Below are 21,773 nucleotides of genomic sequence, written 5' to 3'. Positions count from 1 at the left end.
CGGTAAATGTAGTAGAGGGACATATTTTGTTTAAGGGGTTTTATAAGTCGTATAAGAAATGGATCTTTCATGTTAAAGAGGATATGATTCATCGTGTGGTTGGTAGTGATGGAGGGAGTACTAGTGAAGGATCCCTAAATAATGAAAGTGGGTTTGTTAGTCGAGATAATATGGGAGAACTATTAAGATCAGCTTTTAGTGTTAATACGTTTCCCAATTGCCCAACTTTTGAAACACGAGAGGATGATGAGTGGATTGAGGAGCCAGTGACCTATGAAAGTGATGCTGAATATGATGATTCTATGAAAGAGGAAGAGGCGAAGTATAAGAAGTTACTTGAAGCTTCTGAGGAGAAATTATATGAAGGGTGTACCAACATTTCAAAGTTATCTTTTCTTTTACACTTGTTTCACTTGAAGTGTATGAATCATTGGTCCATTGAATCTTTCAATATGCTGTTGAAGCTAATTCTAGATGCGTTTCATCAAATACTTGATTTTTCCTCATCCTTTTATTACAACAAGAAAATGATAAAAGACTTGAGTCTTGGGTATGAAAAGATTGATGCTTGTCCGAACAATTGTATGTTGTATTGGGGTGAATTTTTAGAGAAAGACAAGTGTCATGTTTGTGGTACATCGAGGTGGGCGAAAACTAAGGGTAAGGTTGGCATTACAAGTGATCAAGGTACGGATACTCATTAGAAGGGTGTGCCAGCTAAGGTAATGCGATATTTCCCTCTTATCCCGAGGCTAAAAAGAATCTACATGTCACCAGAAACAACAGAAGATATGAGATGGCATGATACAGAGCGATTGGGTGAAGATGATAAGAAGATTTTGAGGCATCCTTCAGATGCCTTAGCATGGAAGACATTTGATGAGCGTCATAGAGATTTTGCATTAGACCCTCATAGTGTCCGATTCGGTCTTGCGAGTGATGGGTTTAATCCTTATCGTTTAATGAACACCACTTATAGTACGTGGCCAGTGATGTTGATTCCTTATAATCTTCCACCATGGTTATGTATGAAACCATCTTCTTTCATTTTTTCCACACTTATTCCCGGAAAAGCAAGTCCTGGAAATGATATTGATGTGTACTTGCAGCCATTAGTGCATGAATTGAAATTGTTGTGGACGGGGGTTGAAGCTTTTGATGCTTTTGAAGGAAAGAAATTTAATTGCTTTGGACTATTAATGACTTTCCTGGCTATGCAATGCTCTCTGGTTTGAGCACAAAAGGTTACAATGCATGTCCTATATGCATAGATTCCACGCCTTCTGATAGATTTGGGAACAAGATTTGTTATTGTAGCTATAGAAAATGGTTACCTTCAGATCACCCATATCGAATTCAGGGTGAAAAATTTTGTGAGAAGTATGGAACTAATGAGCGGGGTAAAGCTCCATCTCGTCCTAGCGGGACTGATTTATTGAGTGAACAAGAGAAGGTCGAGTATGTTTATGGAAAGTCGAAGGCACCCCAGAAAAAGAGACAAAGAGGAGATAATGATAACAATGATGTCCAACATGAAAGTGCTTTTGGTAAAAAGAGAAGCATATTCTTTGATTTAGTGTATTGGGAGCATAATCTTTTAAGGCATAATTTAGATGTAATGCACATTGAGAAAAATGTGTCTGAGAATATTTTGGGAACTCTTCTTAGTATGGATAAGAGTAGAGATAGTAGGGAAGATCGAAAAGCTCTTGAAAAATGGAGAATAAAGCCTCACCTTTGGCTTAGTACTAATCCTAATGGAAGTGAATACATGCCTCCAGCTTCCTATTCTATGTCTACGGAGGAGAAAGAGAGGTTCTTAAATGTTCTGCAGAAACTTAAAGTTCCGGATGGATATGGATTCAACCTCTCTAGTTGTGTGAATATGAAGAAAAAAAAGTTGATTAACCTCAAAAGTCATGACAACCATGTTCTAATGCAAGATATCCTTCCTGTTGCCTTAAGAGCTTCTAACGCTACAAAAGTGATTGATTGTTGGCTGGATTGTCTTCTTTTTTCAAGAGGTTGTGCTCTACTACTATTGATCCAGATGATTTAGATGATCTTCAAGATGGAATTATTTTAACTCTTTGTAAGTTGGAAATAGAGTTCCCGCCTTCATTTTTCACAATCATGGTCCATTTGTTGATTCACTTAGTGGAGGAGGTTAAACTTGGTGGACCAGTGCAATACAGATGGATGTATCCCATTGAAAGGTTAATTTTCTTCCATGTCTTAATTATATTATTTTATTAAATATTTCACATTTACTATATTAAAAGTAAAAATATTTTATTTGAAAGGTACTTGTTCCATTTGAAATCACATGTAACGAATAAAGCCCAACCTGAAGGATCTATTGCGGAAGGCTTCCTATTAGAGGAGACAATTATGTTTTGTTCGAGATATCTTGAAGGTGTTAAGACCATCTTTAACATACCTACGAGGATGGATGATGAGATTTCAAATTCCAATGATTACTTGTTTAACACTTGTGGTCGAGTTGTTGGGAAGGAGGTCACCATTCGCCTTGATGACAAAAGCTTAAAACAAGCTCATCGCTACGTTTTACTTCACTCTGATGCGATCAAAGGGGATATGGAGTAAGTATTATGTTACTTTTCCTATGAATTATCTGTTGTTGTAATAGATCATTCTAAGTTATTTCTTCTTCCATGAAGTGAATTTTAATGGAGAAGCGTCAAATGAACTCACAAAGTTCCGCCACGGAGAGTGATGAAAGCAACTGGATCATCAATGAATTTGGAGGGTGGTTGCAAAATAAGGTTACTTTTAAAATAAGTTCTTTTAATGTGAATAAATACTTAATTTTTTTTAAAAAAACAATGTATTTGATTTTACTATGTATCATCGTAGGTACATTGCATAGATGCCACCACCGAAGATGAGAAAGTAAGAAAAGCTTTAGCGGGTGGTTTGTATTGTTATGGTAGAAAATTAAAAGGATTCATCATCAATGGATTTAAATTCCTTTCCATGGATCGCGATTGTCGTCTGCTGACACAAAATTCTGGAATTATGGTTGAAGCAGATGGAGAGGCATATTTTGGAAAAGTGATGGATATCTATGAATTAAATTACTATGGAGCTTACAAAGTTGTATTGTTTCTTTGTGATTGGGTAGACATTCATAGGGGTGTAAGAACATATCCAAATGGCGACGTATGTGTCAATTTCTCGAAATTGATGCATACTGGCCGATTGTTGCAAGATGATCCATTTATATTCTCATCTCAAGCAAAATAAGTTTTTTACATAGAAGATGAAATTCAAAAAGGATGGTTGCATGTTGTTAAGAATAAGCCTAGGGACTTGTTTGATTTAGGTGATTCTTTACCAGTAGAAGTAGAGGGAGAGGGTGGGTTAGATTGATCATGTTTATTTTTTTTATTGTTTCTCTTGTATTTGTATTTGTATTCTATTGATTCCATCTATTGAATATTTTATTTTACTTTCAATCTAGTAATTACGTTCTATGTGTTCTATCCTATGATGCATATTGCATTGTGTTTAGTAATATCATTTATTTTCTCTCGTGTCTTGTAAATTGAGTATTGTATATTTTTCTTGCGGTTGATATGCTTGTGGTAGCTATAATTGATACTTTCAAACTGGACTGGAGTAAGAAGTGTTGGAGAAAGGCGAGTTCTGAATTAGATGACTATGTAGCATTCAAAATTTATACTATCTCCTAATTCTTGCTCTAACCATTATTCTTTACTTGTGTATGACAGGTTGTTGGCAATTCTGCGAAGTTTTATCCTTTTTATCAAGGAATTACTATGTCGTAGGATACAGGTTAGTGATGATTATTCCCTGGGTTCTGTTAGGCTAAACAAATAAAAAGCTTGAGTCAACATCGTAGCTTGAGTCTAACATCTTAGCTTGAGTAAATTATACATAGTTGATGTATGCAGTAGTGCATGAGATTATGATAGTAAATGAATTGCAGTCTTTACTGAAATATGTGAACACATCTATCTAATACAAGTACTTACTTGTGAATCGACTGAATTTAGTAGAGATATCTCCTTCAGCATCAAGTCCTTTATCTCAAAAAGAGCATTATAGGTGTCATAATATTTACGAGTTTGACGAAGCCTATCCTATACTTAAACAAATGGTCAAAAATTATTTCAGACTTCAGAAGGTTAAGATATTAGTAAAAAGAAAGAGCAGATAAATGTAATGAGATCAAACAAACAAACAAACCTGCATATGAATATTTAATTCTGAAAGTCGGCGTTCATACCTGCATTCAGTCAGCAGAGTTCAACATACAATCATAAATATGAAAGAAGACTAGCCTCTTTCAAGCCCTTCAATCTCATCAGAGTCCATTTCCTATAAAGAGTATAAAGTCAATTAGCTTAAATCACTGCGTACTTAAGAACCTTAATTTAACAGTCATTCTTCTTCCTCAATTCTACAATCTGATTCCAGTCTATTATACATTCTCCCCTTATCGTCCCCTAAAACTTATTTTTCGAACAGCCATATATTTGCTTGTAGAATTTCTTATGTTTTATGTCAGTATCAAAGTATCAAAGTATGGTATCAGTCTGTGGCTGTTAGAGAGATTATCAATAACTAGTTCACTTCATCTTAGGTTTTTGTTGGGATTAGTGTCATTGGGTTTGTGGTCTATGTAATCCATTTTACTTCTGAACTATTGATGAATATACAGGTAGCCGAACTTAGCTCAGAGAAGAATACATGTCAATGGAATAGTGTCCTTGTAATAAGACAGTTGAACTTTCTTTTATTATGACTAAAAAGATAATAATTGCTGCAACTTTTGCAACTATTATAAATTGCTCTAGTTTTTTTTTTCTTTGACATAGGCTGAATTTGACATTAATAAAAACAAAATTACACCATAACTAAAAGTTTACCAAAGCCACAATGAGCCTTAGTAGCTATTACACAAAGGCTCTTAATTTGCATGATCCTTTGGGATAGAATAACTTGTGTAGCATCTTGTAGGCTAACTGTCTAAAATGGAGGGTGCTTTTGACAGTTACTTAGTGGAAAATTCAACGAAACTGGGCTATTTTGTATCTGATCCTGTTACTATTACATGTTATTTTCATTGACCATTCCCTTCCTAACTAAGCATCCTTGACCGACGACCCTAAGTTACTTTTATTTTCAGCTGTATATCTATGCTGCAAGTAAAATGAAATATGTGGGAATTGAAAGCTAGATCACATGAGCACTCACACACTCACTCACTCACTCGCTCAATTCTTTTCTTTTTATTTATTTGATTGCCTCTTGCTATAATCTGTCTTAGTTGAACTGTTTGGTAGCTGTGTACATATGGAAAGATGAGGTATAGGATTATGAAGAAGAAGAGAGTGAGATAGTTGATTTCCATCAACATTAATTATTATGCTTTCTTGTGAATCGTCTGGCAGCTCTTAATTTGCATGATCCTTTGGGATTGAATAACTTGTGTAGCATCTTGTAGGCTAACTGTCTAAAATGGAGGGTGCTTTTGACAGTTACTCAGTGGAAAATTCAATGGAACTGGGCTAATTTGTATCTGATTCTCTTACTGTGCTGCTTGTGCGGACAACTTGTCCTCTGGTTTTAGTTCTGTTTCTGCTATTCATATTCTTTATAAAAAAAGGTTCATCTAGTTTTTTCTTTGCTATTTCTTGAGCTTCTTCTCTTGCTGAAGTTTTGAGAGTCTTACCTCTAGAGAGTTGCTTGCTAAACTAGCTGATTGACTTCTCTGCAACATCTATTTTAAACTGATAAATACTTTCCTTTGAAATGACTCTTTTTCAGATTATTTAGAAATTAGAAGGCTAACCCTCGAAATAAATAACTTGGCAGAAGCCACAGAACAAAGAAATAACGCTCAAGATCACTATGCCTAGATCTGGATGTTAAAAGATCTTGACACCATCTGATAATTTATTTTCATCAAATTAGAGGACAGGTTATCTAGCTGACTAAGAAACTTGGCTATCACCTCAGATCACCATGTATCTGGATGTTAAAGATCTTGACCCCATCTGATCACGTGTTTTCGTCATATTAGAAACCAGGTTGTCCGGCGGACTAAGAAACTTAGTTGTCACCTATTCACCTTGCATGAAATTTGGCATGCCTTTAAATGGTCATGTCCTTTTTGTTCTAAAATAGCTTGAAATGATGCGAACTGATAGTTCTTGAGAAAACAGCAAAATTTCTCAAAATCAGATAGCGCTTGAAAACCTGTGTCAATACTTCTCAAAGAGACCTTAGAATAATTTCGTATGCTCATAATTTTTTATGTTTCCTATGATTTAATCCGAGCACTCTACTGGATAGATAATTTGTAGAATGAGGTTTCAAGACATACTTTTTCCCCTCCTTTTCGGGGTGTAGGATTATAGGGTAAGGAGAGAGGTAGAAGCTTGTCGGTAGAGATTCAGAACTTAACAAATAAAATACAAATCTTATGCACTTATCACCGCTAAATACTTGTTTTTCTTTTGTTATTGTCAATTTATGATTCTCTAGGCAAAGAACTTGTGTATTGTAGTTTTCTTCCCAACAATTTCTTTAATTTTATGTATGATTTTATTAGAATCCTATTGGTTATTCCATGCTAATTGCGTTTCTTACTTGCTCAACAGGAACTGAACAAATGAGTTACAGGAGTAAAAGAACCTTCATAGCCACCACTAGTGAAGACTCGAGCCTTGCTTCACCAAAGTCAGCCAAATCTTCTGACAAATCCACCCAAAAATGGGGACCATTCTTCCCTCCAACACTTGGAGTATCACAACCATTTGGACATATATCAGAACCCATCAAGCAGTCAACAACTGTTAGAAAGCCTACGTCTTCTACACCATCTCCTTCCATGGTTGCTCCAAAATCATCCATGCCTCAATCTACTTCCATGCCATCAAAGCCCCAACTTCAAACATCATCAAAACCATCTTTTACCCTATCACAACCATCCTCTAAACCATCGCAACACTCAATTTCATCCACTCTTACAGGAGCATCACAACCACGGAAAAAAGCGGCTGAAAGTAGATGGTCGCGTGGCCCTTTATTTCCAAATCTCATTCAAATAGCAGCAGAAAAAGAAGCACAGCATGCCAAGCCTCATAACGCTACCCAACAGCCTCATAAAGCTACCCATCAACCTCAGAAAGTTTCACAAACTTCTATCAAAGCTACAAGTCTGCCTCACAAAGATGTACAACAGCCAATTCTATCTTCTTTCACAGGTGCCAAACCATATTCAGAGAAAAAATCATTTGTTCCACCCATGGGTTTAAAAAAACATGTGCTGTCACGGCCTCCTCCTACACCATCACCATTAGACTCTATGACACGGAATAAAAATGGATATGGTGATCGGGTTTCTGTTCAGAGGCCTCCAACATACATGGATGTTAGTGCAAATTCATCTCCCATGGAGCGATCTACTCCATCCTTTCATGTTGATCGGTCTACTCCATCCATTCAGGATGAGTCAGAAATTATGCCAAATTACAGTTCTGATGAACCAGGCAAATCAGTTTCTGAAAGTGAAGAAGAATTGAACGAACGAGATGGGGGAGAGACTAGTGTGAAAGCATCAAAACCTTGACGCCGGATTATAGTTGCAAATTGGCCGAAAAGCATGAAGTTTGATGAGAAGGAAGAGGTTCTAGCTATAGGTAAAAACATATCTCTACATAAAAGATGCACTTGTTTTTTATTTATATATTGGTGATTCTATGTAATCGAGTTGTTTTTTTAATTACTACACGTAACTCTATATCTTTAAATCTGGCAGATGCTAATGGAAAACGCCATCTCGTGAAGGGTTCAGTCCAGCCTCGAGACGTTTGGACTGATGAAAAAGGATTCAGATACTATGTCAAGCTCAATGAATTCTGTCAACCTCTCCGAAAAGGTGGTTCCATCCTTGTGAGTTTCCTCGATGATATTGCAAAAAAAGATTCATTGTGTCCAGTGGGAATCAAAACCTGGCATGCTGTGAACAAGAAGTTAAAATCTAATATTGTTACAATGGTTCGGGTATGTAGATTACCGTTCTTAACCCTTTCATTCATGATCAACTAGTTACGCATTTGTCAACCAATGAGATTATATTTTTACATATTACTATGCATAGTAAGTATAAGCATGTGATGCTCTTGTAGCTCAGAATTTAATAGGAGAAAAATAAGGTTCGGAACTTAAATTAGACACCTAAGCTAAACAGGACTGCACACACTTAGATCACTGACCAGGTCTGAATCTTTGTTCATCAGGGAGACACCTAAGCTAAACAGGTCTGCACACACTCAGATCACTGACAGGTTTGAATCCTTGTTCACTAGTGAGACACACTGAGACAAGAGAGGTTGTATCTGCAGGGCTTCTGTCAATAAGAACAAGATATTCACTAGGTTACTCTAGTCAACAACAATTAGAACAAGGTTTTCATTACATCAAATACAAATCTTGACAAGAACAAGGATAGCTTAGTTGCTCTGACTGGTTGCAAAGATATTCCTGCCGTAGGAAAAAAACTGATCGAACTTAGTTGCTCTGACTGGTTGCAAAGATATTCCTTACTACTATCAAACAAAAATGATCGAACTCCCATTCTTGATTCCTTTACCCTCTTTACACTTTCTTAGTTCCTTTCCATTTCCCTTGAACAGACTGAAAAGGTCCTTAACAGTATTAATATCCCGAATTTCAGGCACATAACAGTATTAATAGCCAGGATTTCAGTTAACCTATAATCAGCTAACAATATGTGCAATTCAGCACCATTTCTCAATCTCAAAAACCCCATGGTAATATTATTCAATTAAAATATAAAACAATAGCTTCTTCCTAGGCCAAGTTCACAAACAATAATAAAAAACAATGTGTATAAAAAATGTTGCACGAGTACTTGATGAAGATTGCTCAAACATACAAACCACTCTCAAGCAAGAAATTATATTCCAAAGCACAGACATAGAAGCATTTGATAAACTAAAGTGTCTGTTTAATTGTAAGATAGGGAGAAACTATTATCCCGCAGCCCCATCTCAACACTATAACAAACAAGTCTTTACAGAGAAATGCAACTTGCATTAAGTAAAAGGGTGTCAGAGATCAAGCCAACTGAAAATGGTAAAATGGAAGACCAGAGACTCTAGTACCTGATTTCTATTCCCCTCTTATCCATCAATATTAAAGTTATGTTATAACTAGGACAATGGACTTATCTATTTTATTAATTTTAAAATATATAATTCCCCTAAACATTCAAACTTGATTTGTTTCTATCCCAATGATGTGATGTAACATGTGATGTAACTTGAATTTTTTTTTTTGTCTTTGAAGGAACATTTTGTGATACCTGATGGGCTGGTAGTTTACAAGGCAATTGTGAGGCGTGCTGGTAAATCATGGAAGAATCATAGGTATATATTGAAGAAGCAGTACTTTGATCCAGTGAATAAAACTCTAGATCAAAATTATGATAGTATTCCTTATGGAATATCTAGTAGCAGTTGGAATGATTTGGTCGATTATTGGTTTTCACTAAAGGGCACGGTATGTAACCCCAACAAATCCTGATTTGAGTAAGCTACTTTTTTATCTCCGATTCATGATAACATTGATTTATGAACTTAGAAATTATCTTAACTTGGAAAAGATGTTCGAGTAGTACGAGGTCATATTCACAACAGTGGTCCTACAAGCTTTGCTAATCGAAGAGAAGATCTTGTATGATTTTTTACATTATTTGATTTGTTGCATTTCAGTTGCTATAGGTGCTAATCATATATGCTCTAATCAGCCTCTATCTACTCCATAAGTTTGTTGAATATTTTTTTTCCTAAAATTGCAGAAAGAGAAGAAGGGAAAGTATAGCGAATTGACGTTTTACAAATCAGTTTATGCCAAAGAAGATGGAAGCTTTAAAGAGGGCACAATATCTCGTCAATTTATTGTATCCATTGCTTTGAGTTCATTCAATAATTCATATTTTTGTCATCTAAACCTTACGCATTTCTTATTATGTACCAAGAGGATGCAAACAATAAAGTCCAAGAAAACCTTGCAAGTTCCTCTACTTCCAAGTCTAAGGTCGAAATTGAGAATGAGGTCTTTAATGAGCTTATGTACGGAGGTGAAGTGCCTAAACGTCCTCTAAATTATGGCTTTGGAGTGAAGCAAAGTGACATCTTTGGAGTGGAAGGTTTGTTGAGGAAAGAAGGGTCTGGCTATCTTAACGATAGTGATATTGAAATGGAGAACTTAAAAGTCGAATTATCAGTTGTAAAGAAGCAAAATGAAGACCTTGCACAACACAATCAAGTGCTGGACAACAAGTTTGATCAAACAACAAAGACATTTAAGATGATTGCTTCGTACTTTGGACAAGTTTTCAAGGAAGTACGTAAAGGAAATGTGTCATCGGACCTTTTAGATGGTGCAGAATCAGCAATACTGATGGTCAGTTATATTCCTTATACTTTCTCTTTTTTTATTTAGCTATGTATTTTTTTTATCAATCTCTTATGTTCCTCCTCCCTGCCAGCTAACCATTATCACTTAAATCCAAATGACCCGAGGATAAAAAGAAAAAACAAACAATTAGAATGATGCCTTTTCTTCCTACCAAAAGAAAACTTACCTTCCTACCAAAAAGGGCAGAAAGTTAAACCAAATTAGAGCAGTCAATATCCCAACTTTCTAGGAATTTTGATCAGGAACTTGAAATTTGGAGGAGAAGAACGGGAAAAGAATGAACTCTTTTGATCAAATAATATCAAAAATTATAAAATATGAATACTTTGCTGCTTGTTGTTGCAAGAACATATATTAAAAAATCTGTTTGATGATGCAAGAAAAATAAACAATACCTTTTAATTTTGAATAGTAATACTGGTTACTAATTTATTCATGAAGTCTTACACGTCACGAAATAGATTAGGCAACTAGACTATTGAACTGATGAAGATTTTAATATAGACGATAAGCACCTTAGAGAATACACCAATGGTAAAAGTAAAAAGCGACAGTTGGACCATATATAACCACAAATCACTGTATAAGAAGTTATCTTCTTTATTACGACATCCAAAACAGAAGAGAACGGGGTCAGTTGGACCATATTGAATCTGGACAGCTCTCTCTGCCACAAATTCTTGCCTCTGAAGCTCATGAATGGGCTCATCTTGCTGCTCATCTCAATAGCAACATTCTTCATCACTTTCCGAGAGGGCATGAGCTGGGCTCCTATTCCGGTTGCTCTTATTGCCTTAGTCCCTGTCACGCTCTTCACTTTCCAACACTTTCCACTTCTGGCCGACATTTATCTTTCAACATACAAATCCAAGTATATGTTTCAATCCAGTAAACCAAAGCTTTTTCGGCTTCCTTCTCAGCATAATATTGAGATAACAACCAGTTACCCTAAGCTCAGCTTTACATTCCTACATCCAGATGTTTCTACGGCTCCTAAATTATCTAACTATCGTTCTTTACATAGGCAGACACCCTCTCTAATTGTTAATCCTGTTGTTTCCTCTCAATTTACATCTCAAACTTCGGAACAAGGAGCTTCTACACAGGAGGTTAATGAAACATGTCCAAACCCTTTTCCTTAAGAGAACAATTAATATACTGGTTGTGCTTATATACCTCCATAATCCATCTGTATTACGTGATGTCAAACCATTTACGATAAATAACGATTGATGATATGCCCATGGTACATAAAAAAATTAGTTACATAATTCCATACAGGCCAACTAGTTTAGTTATTTATTTCAACTTGATATATGGTGTGCTGAAAGGGGGGGTAAGAGAAATAAATTAGCAAGAAACGAAATAAAAACCTCAGGAAACAAATAAAGATAGCCGAAGCAGTATACGAAGGTGCCAAATGAGGATGAAAACTCTTTCTTCCTGGATTAAAATTTGTATGCATACGAGGACGAAGCTATCTGTAGGGAAGACAGAAATCTCTCCCACAAGAATGCTCTTTGGAGAACCAGGGTTCCATTCATGTATGTCCAAAGATCAGTATTACGAATCTGGCACAATTCTTTTAGGAGATTGATTAAGAATATCTCCTGGAACCAAAAAGAAATTATCATCAGATTAACTTAACTGTATGACTGTGGTCCTCTAATCACTCTATCCATCTTCATTCTCTTTGCACTCTGCATTTCTTAGATGCTACTAACCCGTTGCTAGAGCGACATGTCATGCTGATAAATACAATTCACACCATGTCTGCAACCTTTTGAACTATTGAAATAAATACAAGGCTTCATCATCTTATGTTTTGCATCCCTTTGTTTTGAATTATCTACTTCTTGATCTATTATTCCTGACTGATGGATGGGAATGGGATGGGTTGAAAATGGAGGTTGAGCTTGAGGTTGAGGTTGAGGCTCGCCTTGCCTTTCTCCTCCATGTTGGTGAATCAAGTTCTTGTTGTAGTTGAGGTCCTTCATTTGAGAACCAGAACCAGATTGTACAGAGAGCGGTGGGATTGATTGCTGATGGGTCATAGGTCCAGTACCATTAGTATACGGGTACACTAACCCATTTGACATCATCATTGGGGATGAGGATGATCCTGTTTCCATATTATTATACTGAGCTGGTGTATCCATCCTGTACACGGGTGCTCCAGAAGATAAAGGCTTGGGGATACTCTGAGGACCTTACTAACTGTTCTAAAATTGTCGGATTACTTAGAATTTTTACAAGCAGGTCGTGGTCAATCTGCTCATTACTCTTCGCCACAGCAGTAAGAGCAGCTTTTAATGCATCTGCTTGACCACAACGTGCTACTCCAGAAACCAATGTCCCACTATATCTGGTGCATAAAATATTGCATTCAACCGCAAAACATCAAGAAAAACTCGTAATCAATAAAAAAAGGAAAGAGACTAGAGAGAGTAATACCTGAAATGTAATGAACAGATTATACATATAGTAATTTTCTTGATTTTTCTTGATCATACCTGAAATGAAATGACCATATTTCTGTGAGACTATATAAAATGACTTCTTTTATAGTGATTTTTTGGTTATTCGAAAATAGTGTTATAATACTTTTTACATTTCACAAATATGACATAAATTTTTTTATGTGTAGATTAATGATGATTCAGGTGGCAAAGATAACAATTAGATCAAGATATGAAGCTCCGATCTCAATCACGGGGATTTAGGAACCAACAGTTCTTTGATGTTAAAGGAAAGAAATTAGTTATTTTTATTTCTAATGTGATTTGATATAAGACAAAAATTTGATGTATGGATATATAATATAGGATCCTATTTTTATTTTGGTATGTTCTTAACTAGTTTGATTATTGGACAATGCAAATACGCACATTGATGTTTTTTATTAAAATTAAGTATGTGATTACAGGTACATTTGATTACTGGACAGTGCAAATATGCACATGGATGAGTGTTTGCTGCTGTTTTGTTCTGTTGTTGCAGTCAGTTGTTTCTGTTGTGGTTGGTTGCTGAGCTGTTTGCAGGTTTTATAGTGTTGCTGCTATAAAGTTTTGGTTATAAAGTTTATCTATTTAGAAAAATGTTAAAAAATATGATTGGTAGGTAAATTGTGACGCTTTTTTGCATCAAAGGTGTTTTGGTAGGAAATAATGGGGAGGTAAATTGTGTCGCTTTTTTGCATCATAATAGTTTTGGTGGGAAATATGGCGAGGTAAATTATGACGCTTTGTGGCATCACAATCGATTTGGCTCAAATGTAGCTCGACAAAAATCAACCATTAAAAGGGTCCTTATATTAAAGGAGTGGCTTAAAAAAGCGTCACAAAATTTGAGCTTTGTGGCTACTAAAAGCGTCATTATATTGTGGCCCAAAATAAAATGATGCTTTTGTGAAGCGTCATTATAGAAAATTGTGACACTTTTTAGCGCCACTTTTCGACCAAAAAAGCGTCACTATGAGTCCTGTTTTTTTGTAGTCCTAGCTAGTGGCCGCTTTAGTTTAAGTGGAATTAATATAATTAATACCACAACTTACTCTTGACTGAACCCGCAGGGTCACAAAAATAGTACGTTAACGGATAAAGTATTTAGTTGAGTATTATATTCTATAGATAATCTAATTATGGATATTCGGAAATAACGGATGTTGGTTTCAGTGGGAGCTAAACAAACTGTCAAAAAGCAAAGAAAGAATATTTGCCGGAAATGAAGATATTACCGGAAACGGAAATATGGTTCATGACGGAAATATAAATATTATCAAAGTCGAAGATATTGTCGGAAATGGAAATATGGTTCGTATCGGAAATATTAAATCGGAAATAAAAATATTGCCAGAATCGGAAATATTACAGGAAACAGAAATATTATCAGAATCGGATTGTCGAAATCGGAAATATTATCGGAAACGTAAATATTGTTTGAGTCGAAAATATATTGCGGAATAGGAAAATCAAATCCGAAGCACGAAACGAGCGACAGACCGTTGCACGAAGCAACGGCCAATCGCTCGTGGGCCAAGGCACAACGCGCCAGCCACAAGGGCCAGCGCCGTGGGCCAAGGCACATCACGCACAGCCACTAGGGCCAGCGCATCTGGCCATCGCCTTGGGCCAAAGCACAGCCAGCGCTGCTAGGCTTTGTGTGCAGGCCAAGGCTGCCGGCTTGCTTGCTGTGCAAAGCAGCCGGCCAACATTATGGCAATTAGGGTTTTGGATTTTTTGGTATATTTTCCTAAACTTTCCTAAATCGTGCTAGGGTTTTGGCTCCTAGGATTTTTCCTATTTCCTATAAACACATGGCCTATGGACATGTACAATACACATCAATTGAAACACAATTCAATTCTCTTTGCCCATCACATTAAAAGTGAATCCCGAATTTATAATACCTTAGATTAAATCCTAGTTGGTTGAACCTAAGGCGGATCCGAACTTACTGTGGACTTTCGACGGAGGGACGACATTTGACGTTCTAACTTGTTCTTGTTCGGTTCTGGAGCATCTAGGCAAGACACGCATCACAAAGTGTGTTCACTAAATTATGCTAAATGATTTTGTGCATTTAATTTGGATTCTGGCATTTATGGTTTTTTCGCATGACATTAAATTGTTCATAACCTAACACGTACATCTTGTGGTAAAAATAAATATAAATGTTGTAGGTCCATCTTCTATCACCCAATCTATGTATATTCGTGCATAAAATAGCCCTATCTTAAGACTTGTTCTCATACATCAACCTTACATGGCGATTAAGTTGTTCTAAAATCTCTTCATCCCACCCTTTTTAAGATAAAAATCCATAAAATGTAATATAAAGAAATTCAACACGGGCTTGCGGTATACCTCCTTCCTTCGTAATTACATTGATAACTTTTAATAATAATTACAGTCCAACTAAATCAAACTTCGAATTTGGTATGTCACACATCCATAAGATCACAAAATAATCTTTTATGCCCATTTTTCTAATCTTACACCATATGTAGATGACGTTATAATGCTAAACCAATAACACAATTGATATAATTCTCATCCAACCTATCCAAAGCATGATAATATGTTGAAACTAATATACACCATTAATCATATACTTATTTTCCTAACTCGTAAATTTCCCCTTCCTCCTAACTCATGACACCAAAGCTTTAGAAAATCTTAACAAATAATTGCATAAACATTGAAATCATCTTCCACAATTCCTAATTCATTAAGAGAAACTTCCTTCTTCCTATTAAAGGACGAATAAAAATACTAAACCTCTTTTCTGTAAAGGATTTAACCAATCGACCATCACTTTTACTAATTCTTGAAATTAGTGGCCAAAATTTAATTAACTAGAACTCATAAACTCACCTGACATTAGCATATAGGTCAAGCATATTCAACATATTAAACTACCATAAATCACTTTGCAAACATGGCATATAACGCGTCAAATACTTGAGTTAATGTCACACAGGAAAACAAAATATATACTCCTAAATCATGAAAATTAGACTATTCAAAAGTCACCTTACAATTCACACTAATCAATCACGTTGTAGAGATAAATTTCACATATGTCGTAATAGACTATTAATTCAGCTTTAATCACTACACTCTTTAAATAAGGCACCATAAAACTTGCTATAATTTTGTCATGAAGACAATTTAACTTTCCACAAACATTTAATAATTGACAATTAGTGTCACAGTTTCCTAAATTTTTACCTTGATTTCATAAAAAGAATAATTTCAACAATTTCCAAACATAGGAAAACTTACCATTAGAAAATTAAATTTTCCACCAAATTTCATCGAGGGAAAAATTATTAAACCAATTTCAAATATGAGAAAATCCATCATCGTTAGCAAATCAAAATTTCCATCAAAATCCTTCCAAGTAGCATAATTAGTTAAGAAAATAGTTGTGCACAAAATTCACATAAAATCGTGACTAAATTTACGAAAATTCATACGAACATTTTTTTATTTTTTTTTAAAAAAAGTTCAGACCCTTAAACTAATGCACAAGTTCACGAAATTCTATCATGAAAAAAAATTAATCGTTCCTTGAATCCAATTCACAAATGATTTGATTTTTTCTCAAAATTTTTATGAGTTCTAAGTATTCGATTTTTAGTGTGAATGAATCAAAACATTTTCCCAGGTAGCTAGAGGATTATACACAACGTCGGTATTAGGTCCTCTTATTCATCCTAGACATAAGACATTACGAGTGATGGATTCACACCAATAATCTTTTCTCAAAAGATAGGAAAATAATTTTTATTGAAAATATAATTTTCTTTGAAAACAGATTTCATGCTTAGAATGCGAATCTCTATCATATATGCCCCTTAAATTCTACCCTTACTCTCAAATTTATTTAACTTTTAATCCTATGTTCTTTCATGGCTAAACTGATACCATTTTGTAACACCCCCAAATTTCTCTCTTTTTAAAGCCAACATTTAATTAAATAAAACCAACCTTGAGAGAAACTTAGGAGTATTACTGCCACATGATTACGTTAAAGGTTAATTAACTCAACTAATGCAGCAGAAATAACTCAAAATACTTTTTTTATTATATAATAATAATTTAAATAACAATAATGTATTTTCAAATCAATTCAAAATCAAAACCCTAAGAAAACCAAATCCTTAAAATAAAAACAAACTTAAACAAAATCCTAAATAGGTGAAACTCTCCATTAATCACGTATGTAAGCATGCCACATCGTCACATCAAGTTCCTGAAAACTGTTCACCAAAAAGTAAATAGGGCCAAGCCAAAAGAAATAGGACACTACTACAAAATCCTAGGTTTCTAGACGCCGGGTGCTCGACGCTTGGGTATGAGCGTTGGGGGGAAAATTAATTTGGGAAGGGAAATATTGTCATAAATCAAGTAATATAATTATTCTTTTTAATTTGGGAAGGGAAATATTTTCACAAATCAAGTAAAAAATATAATTATTTTGTTTAATTAGGGAAGGACAAAAAAGCGGAAAAATTTTAATTGTGAGAGCGACACGTGTCAGTTTTGGTTTTAGGGATTTCTCTTTTAGTATAGTTATAGATGAAACCACTACAAGTGCTTTTCTAATTCTTTTGGTCTCTTTATCTCGAAGATTCCATTTTTATTGTCTTTTAATGCTTATTTTGGTGTACATAGCACCGTATAATATACTGGAAAAGAAATTTGGAGCAATGGAAAGAAGGCTCAAAAAATGTGATATTGAACAATAAGCATGCATCTGACTGATTAACGTTCAAAAGGTTAATCTTACATTTACCTTAATTTCAGAAAGTTAGACCAAATATCTTTTCTATTTTGTGTTCGTATATATTGAACAATAAGCATGCATGCATCTGACTGTTTGCATACTATATGTTCGCTCATTTTTAACCTGTCTTTTTTTTTCAAGGTTGTTTAAGTGCTATGGATGATATTTGACGGCTCCAAATTTTCTAATAGAGTGTAGGCTAGAAGATGAAATCTTAGTTATATGTTTTTATGTTAATAATATAGCTAATTAATGTCGATTTATAATTAATTATATTAATGATCTTAGCTGACAATAGTGGTTATTATACACTATTGAACCAAACGATGGAAGTTATGTACTACATTATTTGAGACATGTTATGTAAATTGTAACAATATTAAATAAATCAATGATTTGTCATTTTTAAAGCTTCCTTTATCTGCTTATAGTACCTTGCATTTCTTATTATCTTGTTATTTAAAATTCTTGTTTAGATATAACAAAAATAGACCCCCGTTGCAAAGAAAGGAGAAGTTAATATTCTCGACGCTTTTCAATGGCAAAGACAGGTTCTCGCAAAAAAAAAATTGAGCAGCAAAATGTAACATCTGGCGACGTCTAAAAACATTTAAGTTTAATACTGACGCCAAAAAGCGTCGTAATAGTCGACGGGGAATTGGGCCTTCAATGATCGGATAGGCGTCGTTATTTTCGACAAAACAAGACGTCGATAAATCTCGACTAACATTTTGACGACGATTTTAGGAGGCATCGAGCAAAATATTCTCGACCCCTTAAGTCGTCGCAAAATGAGATAAAATGCGTCGAAAAAACACGGATTTTGTAGTAGTGGGAAATACGGATTAGCAAAAGCTAAGTACGATATAAGCAAGACATGTGAAACATTTACATATATATTTGAACATACTTTCACATACCATTTAATTCAAACTTGCTTAATTGAAATCATAGAAGATTCATTTCCAAAATTAGAAGATTTCCACAAATAGTAACTTTCCAAATATAGTAACTTTTCAAAATTATAAACATTTCAAGAATATAGAATTTCAAAATAGAAACTTTCCAAAATTAGAAACATTCCATGTATAGAAATATTCCAAATATATACACCTTCCAAATATAACAATATTCCAAAAGTATAAACTTTCCAAAAATAGAAACATTCCATGAATAGAAATATTCCAAATATATAAAACTTTCTAAATATAACAATATCCAAAAGTAGAAACTTTTCAAAAATAGATTCCAATTAGAATATGGCAAAATCCTCTTCTTATCTCCCATTCCTTCCTAAATGTGCACACCCCAAGTTAGTATTCCATCACAAATCTATACATTGGGGTACTAACCAAACAATAGTCAACAAGTGACCCTAGACTTACACAACAAGTGATGCATATGAACATAAAAGTTCCATGAAAATCAATTCCACTATGAGCCTTTACAAAAGTACAATACATGAAAGACCATCCAATTCCAACCAATAATCCTCCTTTTATTTAATCCAACGTATTTTGAAATATATAAAGATTTAAAACTCATCAAAACCAAACCAAATATTTTGAACACCACTTGAACTAATCCATCGTCGTTTGAAAATCAAACAAATTATTTAAACTTTGAAAAATTTTCAAACAATTATTCACAAATCTAGAACAATTCAAAATCATGATTCACAATTTCAATTTGAAAACCATTAATAATTCGAAGTTAATAGTCAAACCACACATAGATTTCAATCATATAATAATCTAGCCACATACACGTGCCTTGATTAATTAGCACCTCACACAAAGATTAATTTAATCCAGCTACGGATCACTCACGAGTTCCTAACAATTAATAAATAAAACCTTAATTAATTCCTGATTGAACAATTAAATTAATAAAAATAAATCTAATGGCCTTAAATTTAATTCATGATTCATGCATAATAACAGTATTATTAATCATAATTTCGAACTATGGTTTAAAAATAAAATTTTAAAAATTACGGCATTAATTTAAAAGAGTTTAACCGGTAAAAACTGACCGTAAAAAGAGAAGGCTTTGAAACCAATTGGGGTGTGGAAGTCACGACACCAAGGGATAGACGTCGGTGGCAAGGAGTGCACGACGGGGGTGTCGTGGTGGTGGTATTGGGGTTTTAGGTAAGAAGGTTTCGAGCCAAAGAGGGAGAAGAAGTTTAAGAGCGGGCTTGGGAAATCTCAACTTTTGGTGTGAGGAATGATGAATGAAGTAGGGTTATTTATAGGTATATGATTAGGGTTAGGGTTAGAATGGAGCCCTAAGAGGTATAGCCGTAGTTGGTGTTTAAGCTATGATAGGATTCTGAATCTAGTCATGATTTTGATGATATTCGGTTTAGAGTAAAAATTATTTAAAATAGAGATACAAAAGATAAAATTACGAAATTTTAAACAGTGGCTTGAATCATTATTTAGAATATATCCTGTTATTTTCAGAATTTATCTCCAAGATTTCGGATTTTTAGGAAATTTTGAATTGGTAAAACTCTTAAATTCCAATTTCAAATAGAATTATCTTATTTTCCCAAAATAAATCCGAAATATATTCTCATAAATATCTTGTACTATAAAACTGATTTTATAAAATACTAAACATAATTTTCGGGTTTATAAAATAATTTTAAGTTGATTAAAACTCTTTTTCTCCAAAATCGATTCCTAATAGAATTAAGAATTAATAAAATCCGAAAATAATAATTTAAATTCAGTTTTGAAAATAATAATTCCTATAAGACATTTGAATATTTTTCCTCTAAAATATTTGAATATTTTCCATCCAAAATAATTTAATATCAAATATATATAAAAAATGCATAAATGATTAATAAAATGCCTAAAAATATGGGGTATTACATGCCCAAATAATAGTCGGACCCAAAATCTTGATCCTATTTCGAATCCGGGTTCGAATCCAATCCGATTATTCCAAATGGACATCTGAATCCCACCCGCCCCGATGGAGCTCCATTTAAGTTTGAATCAACCTCTGTTTGATATTTTCTTGTCACTAACTAAAGCCTCAAGGGAGTATAATTATACTCCGAAAGAGAAACTAAAGCCACAAAATCCATACCTATATAAAAAAGCCCCTTCATCCCTCGTATTTGCGTAATTTTTAGTTCCCTTTATACCTCTGTTGGTAGCTTATTTTTACAAGCCAAAAACAATATTGTTATTTTTATTATTTTTTGCATGGTCCTTAGTCCTAACACCTGTCAGGTTTACACCCACGATTAATTTCCTTAAGATTGACTGTTGGGCTTCTTGAGTCTATCACTTCCTTCTTCCTTCTCAGGATCTAATTCATTTATCCTTAAAAAAAGGATTCATTGCTCCAAATTCAGATATCAGGTGCTTTTTTTTCCTCTTGATGAAAACCCAATCGCACATAATTCCCCAATTCAAGTGAATACGATCTTCCCTTCAAAAAATTAAATACGATCTTCTGATATTTAGTTCATTTTCACCAATTAATTTCTGTGTAATTTTCAGTTTTACATGGAAAATGATGTTTGCATGTTTACTCTCTACTTCCTTTGTTGTCTGATTTGCGGGTTTTGGTTTATACGCTTTTTCTACAAAAATATAAATATCAGGTTTATTGTTAACACCTATTCTCTGGTTTTTTCGATGATCCATACGATTATTAGATTATAAATGGTCTTCAATTTGTTCATATAAATACATGCATGATTATATTTTTGCCTGGTTATTTCCAATTTGGATTGATCAATACTATAGGCGTAGCGGGCATCTTCTGATTGAATAGTTAAATTCTGCAAAACAAGGGCAATTAATTGAATTGAGAAATACTCTATGGCAAGAGATATAGTCTTAATAGTTTTTATTATATTTCAATTGACTTTTTGGATATGAAGAATGTTCAATAATTCTTTAACTGTTACTGTAACTGGCATATTACATGTTTTAACAAGAAAAAGAGAGTAA

General features: G+C 34.3%; 2 protein-coding genes across 2 annotated transcripts; one reads left to right on the top strand and one right to left on the bottom strand.

The window, feature by feature from the left end:
• Nucleotides 1-725: 725 nt before the first annotated feature.
• Nucleotides 726-2,607, top strand: LOC130461719 (uncharacterized). The gene is made up of 4 exons (XM_056829900.1): nt 726-1,229; nt 1,361-1,879; nt 2,023-2,216; nt 2,304-2,607. Exons 1-4 carry the CDS (start codon nt 726-728, stop codon nt 2,605-2,607), a joined length of 1,521 nt encoding a protein of 506 aa, XP_056685878.1.
• Nucleotides 2,608-12,230: 9,623 nt separating this feature from the next.
• LOC130461718 (zinc finger CCCH domain-containing protein 6-like) lies at nt 12,231-15,910 on the bottom strand. The gene is made up of 3 exons (XM_056829899.1): nt 15,876-15,910; nt 12,710-12,865; nt 12,231-12,660 (listed from the first exon to the last, which is right to left on the bottom strand). The coding sequence occupies exons 1-3, from the start codon at nt 15,908-15,910 to the stop codon at nt 12,231-12,233; spliced, it is 621 nt and encodes a 206-aa protein (XP_056685877.1).
• Nucleotides 15,911-21,773: the final 5,863 nt, after the last annotated feature.

Source organism: Spinacia oleracea, chromosome 5 (genome assembly GCF_020520425.1).
Source record: "Spinacia oleracea cultivar Varoflay chromosome 5, BTI_SOV_V1, whole genome shotgun sequence".
NCBI classification, from domain to species: Eukaryota; Viridiplantae; Streptophyta; class Magnoliopsida; order Caryophyllales; family Amaranthaceae; genus Spinacia; species Spinacia oleracea.
This window is presented reverse-complemented; position numbering and strand designations above follow the sequence as displayed.

What these genes read in the sequence shown, in the direction of transcription:
- LOC130461719 (XM_056829900.1), top strand. Translation starts at nt 726, where the DNA reads ATGCGATATTTCCCTCTTATCCCGAGGCTAAAAAGAATCTACATGTCA. An exon ending in TGGCTATGCAATGCTCTCTG is followed by an intron (nt 1,230 to 1,360) that starts GTTTGAGCACAA and finishes TATCGAATTCAG; the next exon opens with GGTGAAAAATTTTGTGAGAA. An exon ending in GATTCAACCTCTCTAGTTGT is followed by an intron (nt 1,880 to 2,022) that starts GTGAATATGAAG and finishes TCTTTTTTCAAG; the next exon opens with AGGTTGTGCTCTACTACTAT.
- LOC130461718 (XM_056829899.1), bottom strand. Translation starts at nt 15,910, where the DNA reads ATGTTGAATATGCTTGACCTATATGCTAATGTCAG. An exon ending in GACCTATATGCTAATGTCAG is followed by an intron (nt 12,866 to 15,875) that starts GTGAGTTTATGA and finishes TTTATGCACCAG; the next exon opens with ATATAGTGGGACATTGGTTT. An exon ending in ATTTTAGAACAGTTAGTAAG is followed by an intron (nt 12,661 to 12,709) that starts GTCCTCAGAGTA and finishes ACCCGTGTACAG; the next exon opens with GATGGATACACCAGCTCAGT.